This window comes from Syngnathus floridae, chromosome 21 (genome assembly GCF_059516105.1).
Source record: "Syngnathus floridae isolate MCC-2025c chromosome 21, RoL_Sflo_1.0, whole genome shotgun sequence".
NCBI classification, from domain to species: domain Eukaryota; kingdom Metazoa; phylum Chordata; class Actinopteri; order Syngnathiformes; family Syngnathidae; genus Syngnathus; species Syngnathus floridae.
In genome coordinates, this window is record NC_142433.1 from 5,099,479 (window position 1) to 5,114,914 (window position 15,436).

General features: G+C 43.7%; 4 protein-coding genes across 4 annotated transcripts; 1 reads left to right on the plus strand and 3 right to left on the minus strand.

Moving 5' to 3' along the window:
* Positions 1-1,397: 1,397 nt before the first annotated feature.
* LOC148380087 (uncharacterized) lies at positions 1,398-2,725 on the minus strand. The gene is made up of 3 exons (XM_088365607.1): positions 2,567-2,725; positions 2,448-2,506; positions 1,398-2,225 (listed from the first exon to the last, which is right to left on the minus strand). The coding sequence occupies exons 1-3, from the start codon at positions 2,587-2,589 to the stop codon at positions 1,492-1,494; spliced, it is 816 nt and encodes a 271-aa protein (XP_088221733.1). The 5' UTR covers positions 2,590-2,725; the 3' UTR covers positions 1,398-1,491.
* A 1,530-nt stretch (positions 2,726-4,255) lies between these two features.
* Positions 4,256-7,271, minus strand: tpbg1b (trophoblast glycoprotein 1b). The gene is made up of 2 exons (XM_088365604.1): positions 6,344-7,271; positions 4,256-5,913 (listed from the first exon to the last, which is right to left on the minus strand). The coding sequence occupies exons 1-2, from the start codon at positions 6,625-6,627 to the stop codon at positions 5,058-5,060; spliced, it is 1,140 nt and encodes a 379-aa protein (XP_088221730.1). The 5' UTR covers positions 6,628-7,271; the 3' UTR covers positions 4,256-5,057.
* A 1,331-nt stretch (positions 7,272-8,602) lies between these two features.
* On the minus strand, positions 8,603-10,126 carry LOC148380089 (transmembrane protein 222-like). The gene is made up of 6 exons (XM_088365610.1): positions 9,936-10,126; positions 9,505-9,589; positions 9,398-9,429; positions 9,234-9,330; positions 9,032-9,162; positions 8,603-8,847 (listed from the first exon to the last, which is right to left on the minus strand). Exons 1-6 carry the CDS (start codon positions 10,055-10,057, stop codon positions 8,760-8,762), a joined length of 555 nt encoding a protein of 184 aa, XP_088221736.1. The 5' UTR covers positions 10,058-10,126; the 3' UTR covers positions 8,603-8,759.
* Positions 10,127-12,062: 1,936 nt separating this feature from the next.
* On the plus strand, positions 12,063-14,325 carry paqr7a (progestin and adipoQ receptor family member VII, a). The gene is made up of 2 exons (XM_088365606.1): positions 12,063-12,196; positions 12,788-14,325. The coding sequence occupies exon 2, from the start codon at positions 12,800-12,802 to the stop codon at positions 13,862-13,864; it is 1,065 nt and encodes a 354-aa protein (XP_088221732.1). The 5' UTR covers positions 12,063-12,196; positions 12,788-12,799; the 3' UTR covers positions 13,865-14,325.
* Positions 14,326-15,436: the final 1,111 nt, after the last annotated feature.

Here is a 15,436-nt window from a genome sequence, read left to right on the forward strand (position 1 = left end):
GAAATCGCGCATTTCTGTTCTGTATTTAAGGTAGATGTTCAAAGTAATGCATAAATACGAATAATCAAACTCGATTGTTAAGATCTCAACTGGTCTTGTGGTTAAAGCTTTTACCTTGAGTGCAGGAGAACCGAGTTCGAATCTCACTCATGGTTCTGGGTAATATGTAAATGTTATCAGAGCGGGACTCGAACCCGGGTCTCCTAATCACCAGGCCAAATCTTATACTGCTTGACCATTTTTTCACAGAAATTTCGAATTTTTTTTTTAAAGTCATGACTATTACCAGAAAGATGAGTGAAACTAATGCAATTAGGGGAAGTGTGGTATCCCTTACGAAGAGGTCAACTGAGACTGATCATGTCCCTCCTGGACCTTGGTCGCCGACTTCCTCCTCACACAATCAGCAAGTTGACTAGATTTGAGATTTGCGAAAGATTACAGAGAAACCTGGAACAGAGTGAAATGGAACGGAGTGTCAATTCTATTGACATTTGAGGCAGTCGAACAAAATCCCGGACAATTTTTGAAATTCCCCCCGGACATATTTTTGCGGCTGGGAAGTAGGACATGTCCGGGAAAAGAGGACGTCTGGTCAGTTTTGGGAATTCACCCCGGACATTTCTTTGGGGCTGAAACGTCGGACATGTCCGGGAAAAGAGGACGTCTGGTCACCCAAACTAAATCAACCCGTGAGAATAAGTACGCAAATATGAGTTTTTCATGGGGGTGGGGGTCGACATACACGACTGGTTTGTTTCCGTGGATGTTTTGTGCAAGAAAGGGCAATGTACTTCCTCAGGCGGTTGGCATCCTTCAACATCTATAATGTGACGCTGCGGATATTTTATCAATCTGAGATTTTCCAACTCGTCGCGGGGGTTAGGGGTGCGTTCACGGTCATGATCTTGAATCGGGAAATAAGTGTTTATTATATATTAACACTTTCATCTGCTGTTCATTATTTAATCACAGGTATGTACTACAAACTCTTATTTTGTTTGCGTTTTTTCCTAATTTCCATTGTTTATATCGTCTATGTATTGATTTATTCATATTTTTACTAGTTATGAAACTACTGCATATCTGTTTTTTAACCTTATGTGCCCTCTCTTCAGTGTGGATACTGCTTGGAATTGAATTTACCCCCAGGGATCATTAAAGGATCTATCTTGAAGTGCCACTGGTTGCAACCCTCTATCAAATTGAATCTTAAGTTCTTTGGAACATTTATCAATTTGAATATGAACCTTGATTTAACCAGCATTCATGATGCGTTTAACACTGAATTTCAAAATTACACGTTGCATTAGCACACATTACCTCTGTGGCTCAAATTTCATTTTAAACATTTTCCAAAACATGTCTAAAAGTGTAAGAAGCAACAGTCAAGAAAGTAATTAAGTATCATTTTATTTTCAGAATAATAAAATGTTGCTCATTACTGATGTTTGGAATGAAGAAATCTCACTCAAGTAGACATTGCCCTTGTCAGGATCGGAGCTTCACTCTGGTCCACTTGACCTCTGGGTGAGCATGGTGTGGAAGAGGCTTTGAGCTCTGTTGGGCCACTGGGTCCTTCAGGCGCCTGATGGCATAGCCACCGAATTGGCTAGGGATATTCAGGATATTTGTGTAGCGTTGTCCGTTAGGCCCCACCTCCGACAACCCACCGGTCAGCTGCTGTCGTTTGCCCTGGAACACCATCTGGCCATGGTTGTGCTTTGTGAAGGTTTTTTTCTTATGTCTTGCAGGTTTTTGACCAATCAGGACTTTGGTAGCAGGAGCATTGGCAGACGTCTGCATGTTGGCGGAGTATTTGCGGATGCCGTAACTCTGCAAGTTGGGAAACTTTCCTCTAGAGTGGTGACCACCGTTTGGTTTTTTCCATTCTTCAGCTTGTCCCACTGCAATGTTGGATTGGTGTGGTTTAAACCTGCTCAGAGAGCCTGAACTTGCAATGTCTGTTGAGAGGCGGGGCTTTTTAGGAACGACGCTCTCGGCGGCCATGACCACGGGGGGCCGGCGAACCACCTTGAATGATGAGTAGCCACCGAGAAACTGTTGGTTGCCATAAGTGGAGACTCCACCACTACTGCCACTTTGGGCCAAGGCTTGAACACGGGAGACTTGTCTGAATTGATTCTGGGGAGGCTTGCCGGCGTGACTCAGACTGACGTCGTTGTCATCATCTTGCACAAAGCCAACATAAGACTCGCCTTGAGCTACAAAAACAAAACAAAAATGCATCTTCACTAATCTTCAAGTTACTTGCATACATCTGGGAACATCTCTATAAACATTCAGGAAGTGTTTAGAGTACATCCAAGACTATTTAGGTCACAGCTGCAATTCAGCAGATTCCAAAGAGCTAGCATTTTTAAATTTGTCCTCTAATTGATTACTTTTACTCATTAACTACTTAACCATCCAGTGTTTGCACTCACCTTGAGAAGCCCACAAACAGCCAACATGTTCTGCTCCAAGTAAGCAAAGGAGCAAGATCCTGCACACAAAAACACCTTAGATACTTAAAATGATTCCCATGAGCACACACTTAACTTACCCCAAATAAATTCCACAAGCCATTTGTGCAGGCAGCCTGGGTCGACGCAACAATGGCAGGACAAACGAACCCAAAGCGATCGACTTGCTCTGTGCCTGCAAGCTCTGCACAACCACGCCGCCGCTTTTAAGCCGCCCACTCGGGTCCTAATGGACCTGATGGCCGTCAGGTGTGTGGGACTTGGGATTTTCCACAATTTGAATTTTTACCTGTCAGTGTGGAATAAAAAGGGAACAAGTCCTTCATTTGTAAATTCAGCATGAGAGCGAAAAATACGGAAAGTATTGGAAAAGAAATTAAGAAAATATTTGAGTATTTATTCAAAGTTATTACAATAAAAAAAAGGAAAATAAGTCTCCAATTTGGGGGTGTATATATATAAAACTGATTGATATGCAGAATTAGGAATATTGAAAATATTCATTTTCAAGAACATTTTGACTTTTTTTGGGTGTGTGTTGTGTTCTTAATACATAAAAAAAGAAACTACAGAGAGAGGATTTCCTTTCCTTCCTGTTCTCATGCGACTGATGACCGCATGAGTGCGGTGGCTTACATCAAAGACACAATTTCCTGAAACAGGAAATAGCATTGGCGACCGCTCGTTTCTCTTTTCTCTTCATCTCAGCAGTCGTGATTCTTTCCAGTTCCCATGCAAGACACTCATGTTGGCTTCAACTTCTTTCATATCAGCTTTCGCTGTGATGCAACTGAATCGTATGCCAATCTTTTTATGATTCAATAAATTCCTCTTAGTCAATTTTTTTAATGTGATGAAACTCTAACTGGATCTAGACCAATCAGACGCCATGAATAAATAAAAAAAAACAAACAACAATAATCATCATAGTATGACCTCTTTAAGGTCCAGGAATTTCTTTGAAAAAAAACAAAAAGCAGATTTGATGACGGGTGTCTTTAAATTTAAGCGCCTCTCTTGGGTGCACTATTGTCTTTCCCAGACGCGCCGCTCGATTCCAGGCCGAGCTATCGACGCGTGAAGCAGATGATGAAGTATTGCGCCGCTTGCTGCTTTCTTGTCTAGTCTTTAAAATGGGTCAAGGCCATTTTACAGAACACACAGGAAGCTTTTAATGGTGCAGATGCTCCCTTTTTGTGACAATATACCCTGCCTGTCTTTAAATGTACAGAAATGGGGAGGGGGGGGGGACTTTGTTATTTGACCCCCCCTCACCCCAAAAGCCTGTGACATGTTGCATAACAGCAAATGATTGCCCCACCCCATTTCCCCCGGGACCCCTGTCCCAGCGGCCATGATTAAGAATGATGACACTTAAACAAAAGCGGCTGTCGAGTGCTCAACTTTGTCATCGCATGGGAATCTTGTTTTCTTTGCCATTTGAGCCGACCTTTATGTCTGCGCACTAACGAGCCGAGCCGCCATTAGTTCCTCCGTGTTCACTTCTAATTGTTAACTCCAGAAGTTCGGTTAATCTGACGGGTGAGTTAATGACCTAATCAGTTGGAATACATGAAAATAAGATATTAAAAAAAAGATTTATTGTAATGTAAAAATTGTTAGCCTAATATCCTTTGCCTGCCATTTTGCAAAAAAAAAAAAAGAAATTTAAATTTGAGTAAATTACTGGTCTGTTTTATTGTTTTGTCCTGACGTGAGACAAAAATGTTTTTTTTTTAAATACATTGTAAAGTTCAACTAAATAAGACTTGTTGTCAAGACAGCACTGCTTTGTCATTTTATTGTGGTATTGCACATGCAGTAAAATAGCTAAGAAGCCAGAAGAAGAATGCTTCGTCTTTGGCTTGGAACAAAAGGAAGCTTTTAGCCTAAAAACCTGCAAAGACAGCAAAGTGAAGGGCAATAAAGTCATTTGTAGCCTCAACTCAAACATACATGATAAGGCATTTACTTCTTGCGACCCCCATAAAATGTAAATTTGAGTTGTTCTAGCTGCATGAATGCGGCCGCTGTTGTCCGGAATCATCTGTGTCTTATCATGGGAAGAAAGAAGAAGGCGAAAGTTCCTTAAACAGAAAAACATGGAGCTGGCTTTTGAAGAGCCTCGGCCTCCGCGACTGGTTCTCATCATTGTGGCAATAAAAGTCAAGGCGTCGAAACAAAGCAAGTCTTCATGAAAAAAAAAAAAAAAAAAAAAAAAAGGGAGGGGCGGCGCAAGAGGGTTTGGAGAGGCTCTTGCCTGGGCTGAATTATCCTTCTTCCGAATGCAAAGGACTTGAAACAATTCCAATTTGCTGCTTGCATTTGACATGCATAAACATTTACACAAACACACACATTCCGAAATGCCTATATGTGTGTAAATGCACTACTATATACATCCATCATACATACTATACTATATACATCTATACTGTATGCTGCCCGTGTTTGACCGGCGACCAGTCCAGGGTCTTGAGGCACTTGCTGTTGACGTGGAAGACAGGAGTCATGTGTGTGTGTGTGTGTGTGGGGGGGGGGGTAATCCAACGTCATGAACTCGTTTGGGTCTTACATGTCAGTGCTCGAGGACACCTGGGAGAGGCGGGGGTCCGATTCGAGCTCGAAGCGGTAGTGGTAGCCCTCCCACACCTCCCTGCAGGCATCACGCATGTCATACACGCGCTTCTTGATGCCTCTGCGGTTCAGGTACAGCACAAAGAGGAAGACCAGGCCCACCAGGCCCAGTACTAGGCCCAGGAACACGTAGGAGGTCTGCAGGGCCAGGTCGGCGCCAGCGCCCCTTTGGCGGCACCTCAGGCTGCCGGAGGCACCCACCACCGAGAGCAAAGAGGTGTTCCTCAGGGCGGCAGGAAAGGCGCAGGCCAGATGGTCAGGGTCACGGACGTGTCCCTGAGAGCGGTTGAGCCAGCGGGCCAAAGGTTCGATGCCGCACACACACGTGAAGGGGTTCTCACCCAGGAGGATCTCGGCCTCGGGGCGCGAGTCCAGCTCGCGCAGGCCTTCCTCGGGGATGTTCTTCAGCGAGTTGAGTGTCAGATCCAGCTCCCGGAGAGACTCCAAACCGGCCAGGGTGTCGTTGCGCACGGCAACCAGGGAGTTGTTGGTGAGCAGCAGCCGGCGAAGTCCGCTCAGGTGGGAGAAAATACGCGGCGGCAAGTAGATGAGGCCGTTGTGCGACAGGTCGAGGCTGCGCAGAGAGCTTAGGGCGCTCCAGCGCAAAGCCGTGGCCAAGTCTAGCACAGCCGAGTGGTTGTAGAGGGCACGGCTCAGGTTGAGCTGGCGGAGCGATTGGTTGGCCACCGTGAAGGCTTCTGGGTGGAACACCGCCAGCTGGTTGGAGCTCAGGTCCAGTGAGCGAAGACTCGGCAGGCCGGAGAAGGCGTGCGAGTCCACCTCGGAAATCCTGGAGGATCGATAGGTGGAGATTTTCTTTTGGTCTAGGTGACGATTAGCATGTATATATGTATTATTTCATGCAATAATTTCATCACTGCATTAAGTTGTATTTGCGTAAATATTTACTTGCACGGTTTATAGCTGTTTATTAAAATATTAGCTTGAATTTGCTCAATTGCAAAAATAATTACATAAAAATGAAGTACCAAATGAAATTTTCTAATTAACAACAGAAATTAATATTAGTTAATATTTTAAATTACAAAAAACAAAGATAGAATTAACACAAACAGTACCTATTTTTTTCTGCTTGACAGAAAACAAATTTCAACTTTTAAATATGACACATTTTTCAAAAATGTGGAAAACCCACAATAGGAAAAATTATTCTGGAGCGACAAAATTTTATAATATTTATAGAAGAGATAGAAATATACCTGTTATTGCTTAGTGAAAGGTTAGTGACATTGTCGAGGCCCTTGAAGGAGTCTGTGCCGATGCATGTGATCTGGTTGCCGGTGATGAAAAGGTTCCGGGTGTATCCGGGGATCCCGAGCGGGACGCTCCGGAGGTCTTTGGCCACGCACTTCACCGTGTGCGCCACTTCGGAGCACTCGCAGCCCGTCGGGCAGGAGGCGGCTGGAGCTGCCGGTGCGTAAACGGAGCCCAGCAGGAGCAGGAGGGTGCTGCAGAAGAGGCGACTGGGGCTCAAGTCCAGCATGTTGGGTAAGAAAGAACGGATGAAGACGAAGGAGAAGTGGAGAAAGATTACATCTCCACCGGCTGCTGTCCTGAGCGGCCGCACGCCTCGAGTGTGGAGCCGAGCACTTCCATGCAGACACTGGCAGCCACGAGTGGGGGTTGTGGACTAAAAGCGTGTGTGTGTGTGTGTGTGTGTGTGTGTAGTGGGGGCTCTTTGCAAGAGAAAGGAGAATGGGCGTCGCTTATTTGCAAACAAATCAAGTTGAGAGAAAAAACAAGGGGGGAAAAAAAGAGCATCACGCACGCATCCGACGAGGAGGAGCTTGAAGTTTGGGGGCCGGATCCAGATCCTGTGGGTCGGCCTCAAACAGAAGTCTCATCTTTAAAATAAATGATATTCTTTTTTTTATTTGCATGAAAATTATTCAAAATAAGTCATATTATGAGGTGACTACTTTCACAAGATTGCAGGTTCTCTGACTGCATCCATCCTGAGATTATTCCCTTTTGATGTGGATTTAAAAAAGCATGTCGGGGACTTTTGGCTGGATGTTTGCTACCTTCCCACCCAGGTGGTCAGCAGCAATGCAGGGTGAGGGAGGGGGTGGGGGACCAGAATTGCGAGGGGCCCTCCTTTCATGTGCACAATAATGGCCCCTGAGTGAGACTTTGCAGTGCGGGCAGGGGGGCGGGTTTAAGTATCAAAGCAAGGGACTAAGTAAGGGAAGGGGGGGTCTTTTGCTTCCTGTGTATTCTGACCATTTATAATCATTTTAAGAACAAGATTAGCAAGAAATATTAGGATGAACACTTTTTTTAGAACAATAATAAATCACCTTTATTATTATATACAGTATATGTTCCAGAAAACATTCTTGCGGACCTGGCAGGATTTTTCTGCATGGAACTAGTCTACGGTTTTGGGATTAGGGAGTCTCTGGACCAGCCTAAGCATATATTGATAGCGTAGCCCCCACCCCACCCCCGCCACAGGTCTCCACATTCCATGACCTGCTGGCTCCTGGTTACTGCAAGGCACCACAGTGGTGGGACGGCTTAAAACAAAAAATTAATGATTGAAATTTTGCAGCATCTGTTAAGGTCAAGTATTGTACAATGTAGCTTATGACGCTAGTTGGCTAGTTAGTGAGCAGAATCCGACCACCGTTTTACAACAAAATGATCATTTGCGACTTGTCTTAAACATTTTGAGGCCATCTGTTTGAAATTTACTCAGCGAGAAAACCTGAGCCATCCTGGCTACCTGCTGCTTCCGAAAAGAAGGGGCTTAAGGAGTTATATGATTGGGAACAACGGGAGGATTTGGATGTGCTCAGCACAGCCATGGCAACTGAAGTGGAGTGACACCCATCATGTGGAATTAAATAGGCAAAAATAACACGGGGAAAGAAAGGCCGGAGGAAAAAAAAAAAAACATGAACTCAAAATGAACAAAATGGCTTGCTCTCATAAGCGTAATTTTCTCAAATACAGCTGAAATGAATAATGGGGTCCTCTTAACCTCAAATAAATACTTCACCCAAAATAAATGTTTTTCAGATGGCTGTCATTACTAGGCAACAATTATTTTTTTTTCGGAAAGCTAAAGTGTTTCTGGGTAATAATTACATTGAGCAGATGTAAAGCTAACAAATTTTCGTTTCCTGAAAATTATATTTCAATGATAGTCTCATTTCTTCTTCTTTCGAGAATGAGAACAGGCACTACGGAAGGGTGGTTTAGCAAATTTATACATTAGCGTTATTTCGCAGGTGGGTCTGGAACGTATCCAGCAGGGTAAACCGGACTTCACTATAAAATTCTAGTCCTGGGTTTCCCATATTTGACACGGTTTTTAAAACACGGAGTTGGCACTGACCCGTACTTTAACGGCATAACGACATTCACCCTGAGCCAGCAATGATCGTTTAAATTGCTAGCAAAAAAAAAAAGAAGTTCTGAATTGTGATACTAAAGGCAGGTTTTTCTAAAAAGAGATTTAGATTATTATTATTGTTAGAAATTGTGTGCGTGGCAGTGGTGGAGGTGTTTGTGTGAGACATTCATTCCGGCGTCTCTTACAGGTTTTTCAAAAGTCTTTTCTTGACATAAAAAGGCCTCACTTTGTTTGCCGACATTCCTTGGGGGAAGTCATCGGAGGTTGATGACAAGCGCCACTGTCACAATGACGCCCAGCAGCATGAGGAAGGGCAACCACGTCTTCAGGAAGCCCACGCAGCTGGAAACCAAAAGGACCCAAAGCAAGATCAATACATCTCTCGACACTAACGCCGGTCAAAACACTTTTAAATGTTTGTGCCTTTAGAACGGTGCTTTGTGCTGTTTTATTTTTTTGAGTTATTCAAGTTCGTTTTCTCGATTTATCAGAGGTTACGCGGCACCACCGTGAGACGCCACGTTACCTGACGTGCTTTCCGTGCAGCAGCACCAGGAGGCAGAGCTTGACCATGTTCCACGACGTGCTGTTGTCGTAGCGCATCAGGTTGAGAGCCATGGCCACGTGCGAGTGGCAGTTGTCGCAACACAGGTTGTGCTGGAAAAAACATACCACCAAAAAATGTTATGCGAATTTTGTATGTATAAATGGGGGGGCAAAGTCCGTACCATCCTGTGCTTGTACTCCTCCGAAGCGTCGTGCACGGCAATGTCCCAAGCGCTAGAGCCACCGGCATAGACTTTGCTTACGTCCAGCATCCAGTATCTCCAATGACAAATGTTGTGTAGAAGTCAGGTCAAGAGGGGGGGAGGGGACATCAGATAAAACTCACTTTGTTGGTTTTCCAAAAGCCATGTTGTCCTCCTGCATGACAAAAGAAAATCTTCCTTGGGTGGTGTACACACATACAGTCCGTATAATCAAAATTTGATGACTTACAGATACAAAATAGGGTCCAGCAAAGTCTCGGATGACTCCAACTGAAGTGCAGATGCCCATGTGCCCAATAAATGGAAACAGCCAACTGGCAAAGCAAAATAGTCACTTAATTATGCAAAAAACATGAAATGTGGTATTTGGATAAATTGATGCAAAAAAACTGGGGGAATAAACTATGCCAACATCATAACTATTATGCATAATACAACACTAACTTAACCTTCTGTAATCTTTTGCATGTATATGTTCAACTATTTGATGTTTAAATAGCCTGGGTTTTGCACAACAAGGACAATTATCAGTGCTTTGTATGTTCATATAAAATAAGAAACGGGACGTTTGACAGCTAGCTTGCTAAGCAAACGAAGCTGTCACTTGCGTTGCACCACATCCGGGGAACTTGCCCAAAAGAAGCCTCCAACTTAACTCACGACAACACGGGGATGGGCGTCCACACGATACAATGAGGGAAACGACCGGCCAGCGGGTTTATCTTTTCCGACGCTATGTGATAGTTCTTCATGGTTTCCGCCTTCTCGGTTAAATCGGCCATAGTTAACTAAGGCAGGAAATCAACTTCCTGCGAAACCACACGTCCCGCCTACGACTCCACCAAGCTGGACAAACGCACGGATGGAGATGCTTCCGTTTGAACTTCAAAATAAACTTGTCATCTTAAATGTGATATTCGTACAAAAATGTCGATTATAATGGAATAATATAGGTAGTATTAGTTGGTTAAAGAATCGATTATGATGCAGGGCAAAAGTATCGATGTAATGTGTAAGTTTATAATCTTATTTTGAAACAAATTGCCCAAATTGTACACATACCTTTGGGGTTTTTGAACGTAGAATTCAGATAAACTTAGACATACTTTATGGTAAAATTTCAGGATTATTTTTTACTTGTTAACCTAATTTGACGTTCTATGCTTTATTTTTAATATACTCAATTATTATTGGCGCCTAATTAGCTCTTCTTCTGTTTCGTCAAATTATGTGGTGTGGCTATATATATTATACTGCCGTCTGGTGGACAAAATGAACACTTGCACGGTCAGGTAAATAAATTAAAACATAAATTCATGATGCTCAGATTAATGGCATTTACAAAAGAAAGATAATGATTTGAGTTGTGAGGTATTGAGTTAAATTACAGGAGACGCTAACATTATGTCGTATTTTGGTTCACTGAAATATAGACAATTATTTTTAGGCTGCAATCTATGTTTGGCAACTCAAAGCACTACACAAATGGATATTATCAACGTTTTGTTCCCCAACTACAGTACAAAGACAATCTCACTATTGGTGTAGCTATAAAGTTGCAAGTAAAGCGTTATCTGCAAACAAAAGGCCAGCCCAAGGATCCCCCCATGGGCTTTCCATGCTCCATCTCGGCGCCCATTAGAGGTGACAGGCCATATATTGTACACGGAGAGCCAAAACAAAGTGCTCAGCAAAAATAAGAGGAGGGTATTAATAAGAAAAGTCGCACCGATGGCAGGAGAGCTCTGGGAATTCTGCCGCCTCCACATGATGTGAGTGCAGCCAATTAGAGGCTGGAGATGAACCGCCATGTGTTGTCCTTTTCCCATGCAGTCAAAAAGAAATGTCAGCCGTCTGCTGGTTTGCGGGTGGCAAACACATCTGGGGATAGAAAGTGGACAGATCACATTAAAAAGAAATAAACATGTGCTTTACTGTTTGATTGTTTGGTTTTGTAGTTGTGGACTAACGAAACTATTGTTTAACAGCAATGATTTGCAAAACATAGGACTTATGTGAATTGATCTACTTTTCATATTAAAAATTGACAGTACTTAAAAGTTTTTTATTTGAATGTTCATAGTTATGGGCATAATGTAACAATATTGATAAGCAAGAAAAGCTTGTACAACTTCAATGCTGGCACACTCTGTCACTGGAAGTCAGCAGAATATCATACGAAGTCTGCTGGTTGGTAAGAAATAAATAATCTTAAAATGAAGTAAGACAATTTCTTATCCATTTATATTTATTTGTTAGTTTACATTTATTGTGTTATTCAGTCGATCTTTTGCATCTATTATTAAGTGCGTCTCTCCAAAGTGCAATGAAGAATTTTGCTTTTTAAATAATCAAATTTCCGTTTTGGGATAAAATAGTTTTTGTATGATAGATATTTCTATTTACTGTTTAAAAATATTAATAAGTAATACTAATTATTAATAATAATTAATAAGTGTACAGTGCAAAATTATGCACAGTATCAACCACAGTACATTACATTACATTATATTATTACACAATGAAAATATCAAATAACAGAATCGCATAATAAACCAGTCACATCAATAAAGTTTCCTCTAACGCAATAGGCGAGTTACTCATTTCAAAGTAAAAGCTTTTGTGATAAAACAACTAGATTTGCAGAGTCAGCTTCCTCATTATGTATGCACTGGCCATAACGGAATTTTACGCTGCTGGCCATTAGAGTAAATCTTTCACATTTTTATTTTTAAACGTTAGTTTTTTTATGTTTGTTGGTAATGTCGGCCTACTTTTCAATGCACTTCCGTCTAAGAACTTGACACCGCCCTCCTCATCTGTTGCATATTTCTAATCTGGGCGTGGAAGAAGACAGAAGACAGAAGACGCACGGACCAACGAGGCGAGGCAGTCGTCTGGTGAAAAGGGAACCCGACACGGTAAGAAAAAGCTCCTTTACGACAATATAACATCAGAGCAAACTTTTGGGCATTCATAACAGCAACACGTGCAAAGGAAACAACTTTTCCAAACTTCTTTGCCACTCATGTGGACTTCAAAACGTCACTTAACTTCGGTGTTCCGTTAATAACCCCCCCCCCCCCCGTTTTAAATAATAACTGGGGGCAACGGTATTTTGTCTTGACCCATCTTTAAAAATAAGAGTGTTAAATGAAATGCTGCACATACAGTTCAATTCATCCATCTGGAGGGTGGAGTCAGTGTGACGTCATTCACAGGTCGGAGATACCTGACGATGTAAATTCCTACGTTCCATAGAGACAGCATAATTTACACTCCTCAGCCACCCCACTAGGTACTCTGCAAGTAATTTAATTATTCAAAAACTATTTTTATTATTAGTTTTGAAGATTATATGTGCTGTGCTGTATTTATGTACCAATTTGTCAATCGGTGCCTCACCAGCCACGAACCTCGGCGCACATCAGAGATGGATCTTAAAATGGATCTTAAGATGGATATTAAGAATTTGAATCAGTTCTGAAAGGGTTTTTGGTACTTGTCCGCAGCTTCCCGGCGCCATGACGACCATCGTGATGGAGCGAATTGGGCGCCTCTTCATCAGCCTGCAGCACATCAAGCAGGTCCCTCGGCTGCTGACCTCCGAGGCATCTCCCTCCATGCCCGGCACTGTGCGCGACACTGAGGTGCCCCACTTTTTCCGCGAGCGCTACGTTGGCACAGGCTACCGGCCCCTCCACCAGTGTTGGCGCTACTACTTTCTGTCCGCCTTCCACCGCCACAACGAGACCATCAACATCTGGACGCACCTGCTGGCCTTCCTGGTTCTCCTGGCCAAGATGAGCGACGTGGCACAGTCGGTGGATTTAGCACAGGACCGGCACGCGTGGCCTCTGTTGATCCTCATCCTGTCTGCACTTAACTACACGGCGTGGAGCGTGGTGGCGCACCTCCTGGGCGGCAAGTCGGAGATGTGCCACTACGCCTTCTTCTTTCTGGACTACGTAGGCGTGGCGCAGTACCAGTACGGCAGCGCCGTGGTGCACTACTACTACGCAGCTGAGGAAGGATTCCATCGGTGGATGGGTCCCATCTTCATGCCCGTGGCGGCTTTTCTCAGTTGGCTGTCGTGTCTGGGTTGCTGCTACGGGAAATACCGGAACCACACCCTCCCGCCTTGGGTGCGCAAGGTGGGCCAGGTGGCACCATCCACCATCGCCTACATGTGGGACATCAGCCCTGTGGTGCACAGACTCCTCCTTAGCAATCCTGAAAACGACCCGGCCTTCGTGCACCACCTGAGCCACATCGCCTTCTTCCTAGGCTGCGCCGTCTTCTTTGCCTTCCCCGTGCTGGAGCGTTGCTGGCCGGGAGGTTGCGACTTCCTGGGTCAGGGGCACCAGCTGTTCCATATTCTGCTTTCCTGTTGCACCCTGTGTCAGATCCACGCCTCGCAACTGGACTACGAAAGTCGGCGGCAGGTGTACACGCTGCTCCACGCCGGAGACGACGCGGCGTTCTTCGTCGGCCTCTACGGGCTGACGCTCTTCATGTGCATGCTCATCGCCGCTTTTATGCTGAGGAAGGCCAAACGGCTGCTGGACCGCCAGACCAAGTCCAAGTGAAATGACTCATGAGTCACGGGCACTGATACCATGAGTACTACTGAGAAATATTAGGTACACCAGAGATAATTACTTTTTTGATAGGATATCGTCTATACCGCTCTCTTAATGGATCTCAACAGAGCGTACATCGTGTCATATTTTGTATTATTTCCTAATATGTATTAACATTGAATTGGCAGTCATTAACACAGAATCTACTTGACTGCGATGGCCAGCCGGTAAATGGGACAATTATGTTTCGCTACAATATCAAGCACTTGAGATGTGGCTAAAACGCTTATTAGCACTTGCTTATTATTATTTATGCTTTAATTTCGTGCATTAAGATAAGGGAAGGTGTCTTTTTAATAGTACTTTTACACGACTTGAAAACACTTGAGACGTTTGTAAAGAAGAAGGGATTTCACGTGATGTTTCTTACGTCGCCGCTATCTTATTGACAATCGTGGGGGGGGGGGGGGGGGGGGGGGGGAGAACACACAAGTGCCGTGACATTGTTGTAACATGTTTATTTTATCTCAATGGGGCCAACTTTAGAGCTTGTTTGAATGTGGAAAAATCCAGTGAATGTGCCTGGAAAATTCACACCACACCTCCAGCCGGTATCATTGTTAGGGATCATCATGCTAATGACATAATATAGCACGTGTGTAACTTAGCCTCTGGTGTGGTTGAGCTCCATTATTTTCACTGACAACAAAAGTATTGTGTAACCATCCAAACCGAGTGTTTCCACGAAACGCCTCCACCCGCTTGATTTGCTTTCACACAGTCCAAAAAATACAGCGGAAATCCCCCAAAAGTGGAGAGTTGGTCTTTGCTGTTTTTCTAGAATCCTAAAAAAACATTTTTACAAGGTAACTAAGCAAAACCTTTTACGGCGCTTGTTTATTTAACCAAGGATTTAGCTGAATTAGCATGATGGTTACTGGCTTAAATCATCACTGGCAAAGGATGAGTACTTTATTGTAGTTTCCTCTCTATGCTTTTTTGAGATAATGAAAGTTTGACTGGAATGATGAAATTCACTTTTACAATACTTCCTATGGGTTTTCCCCACCTTGCACTTTTATTACACAAAGGTGAATTTACTGCAAAAGTGAAGCACATGTCCGCTTTAGTTGCCGATTTATAGTCATCCTCGCAACCGCGATATTCGTATGCGGCACACGGGGAGCGTGGAGCCGATTAGCCGGCCTCACCGCGGCGGTTTCGCGCTGCTTGTTCGGTCTCCATGGCAGCCTTCTAAAAGTCTGCGTTCCACCCGGCGTGGCCTCAGCGTGCTATTTGCATATGAACGCACACCGTGTCGACACTCCCGTGAATGAGTGAATGAGTGTCTCGTTGGACACGGTGGACAAATAAGCACAATGCGTGCTCAGGGCTGAGAGATAACCTTTTTATACATGAGGGAAAATAATGTTTGTACTGAAGGGATGTGGGGAAATGATTTGTAGGAATGTATTGGTCAGAAGCTTTTATATTGTTTTAATCCTTAAAAGTGAAATTCCATATAAAATTGATTTTAATGTACTGGGTTCTTTGCTTCAGGTGTGAAATAAACAACTA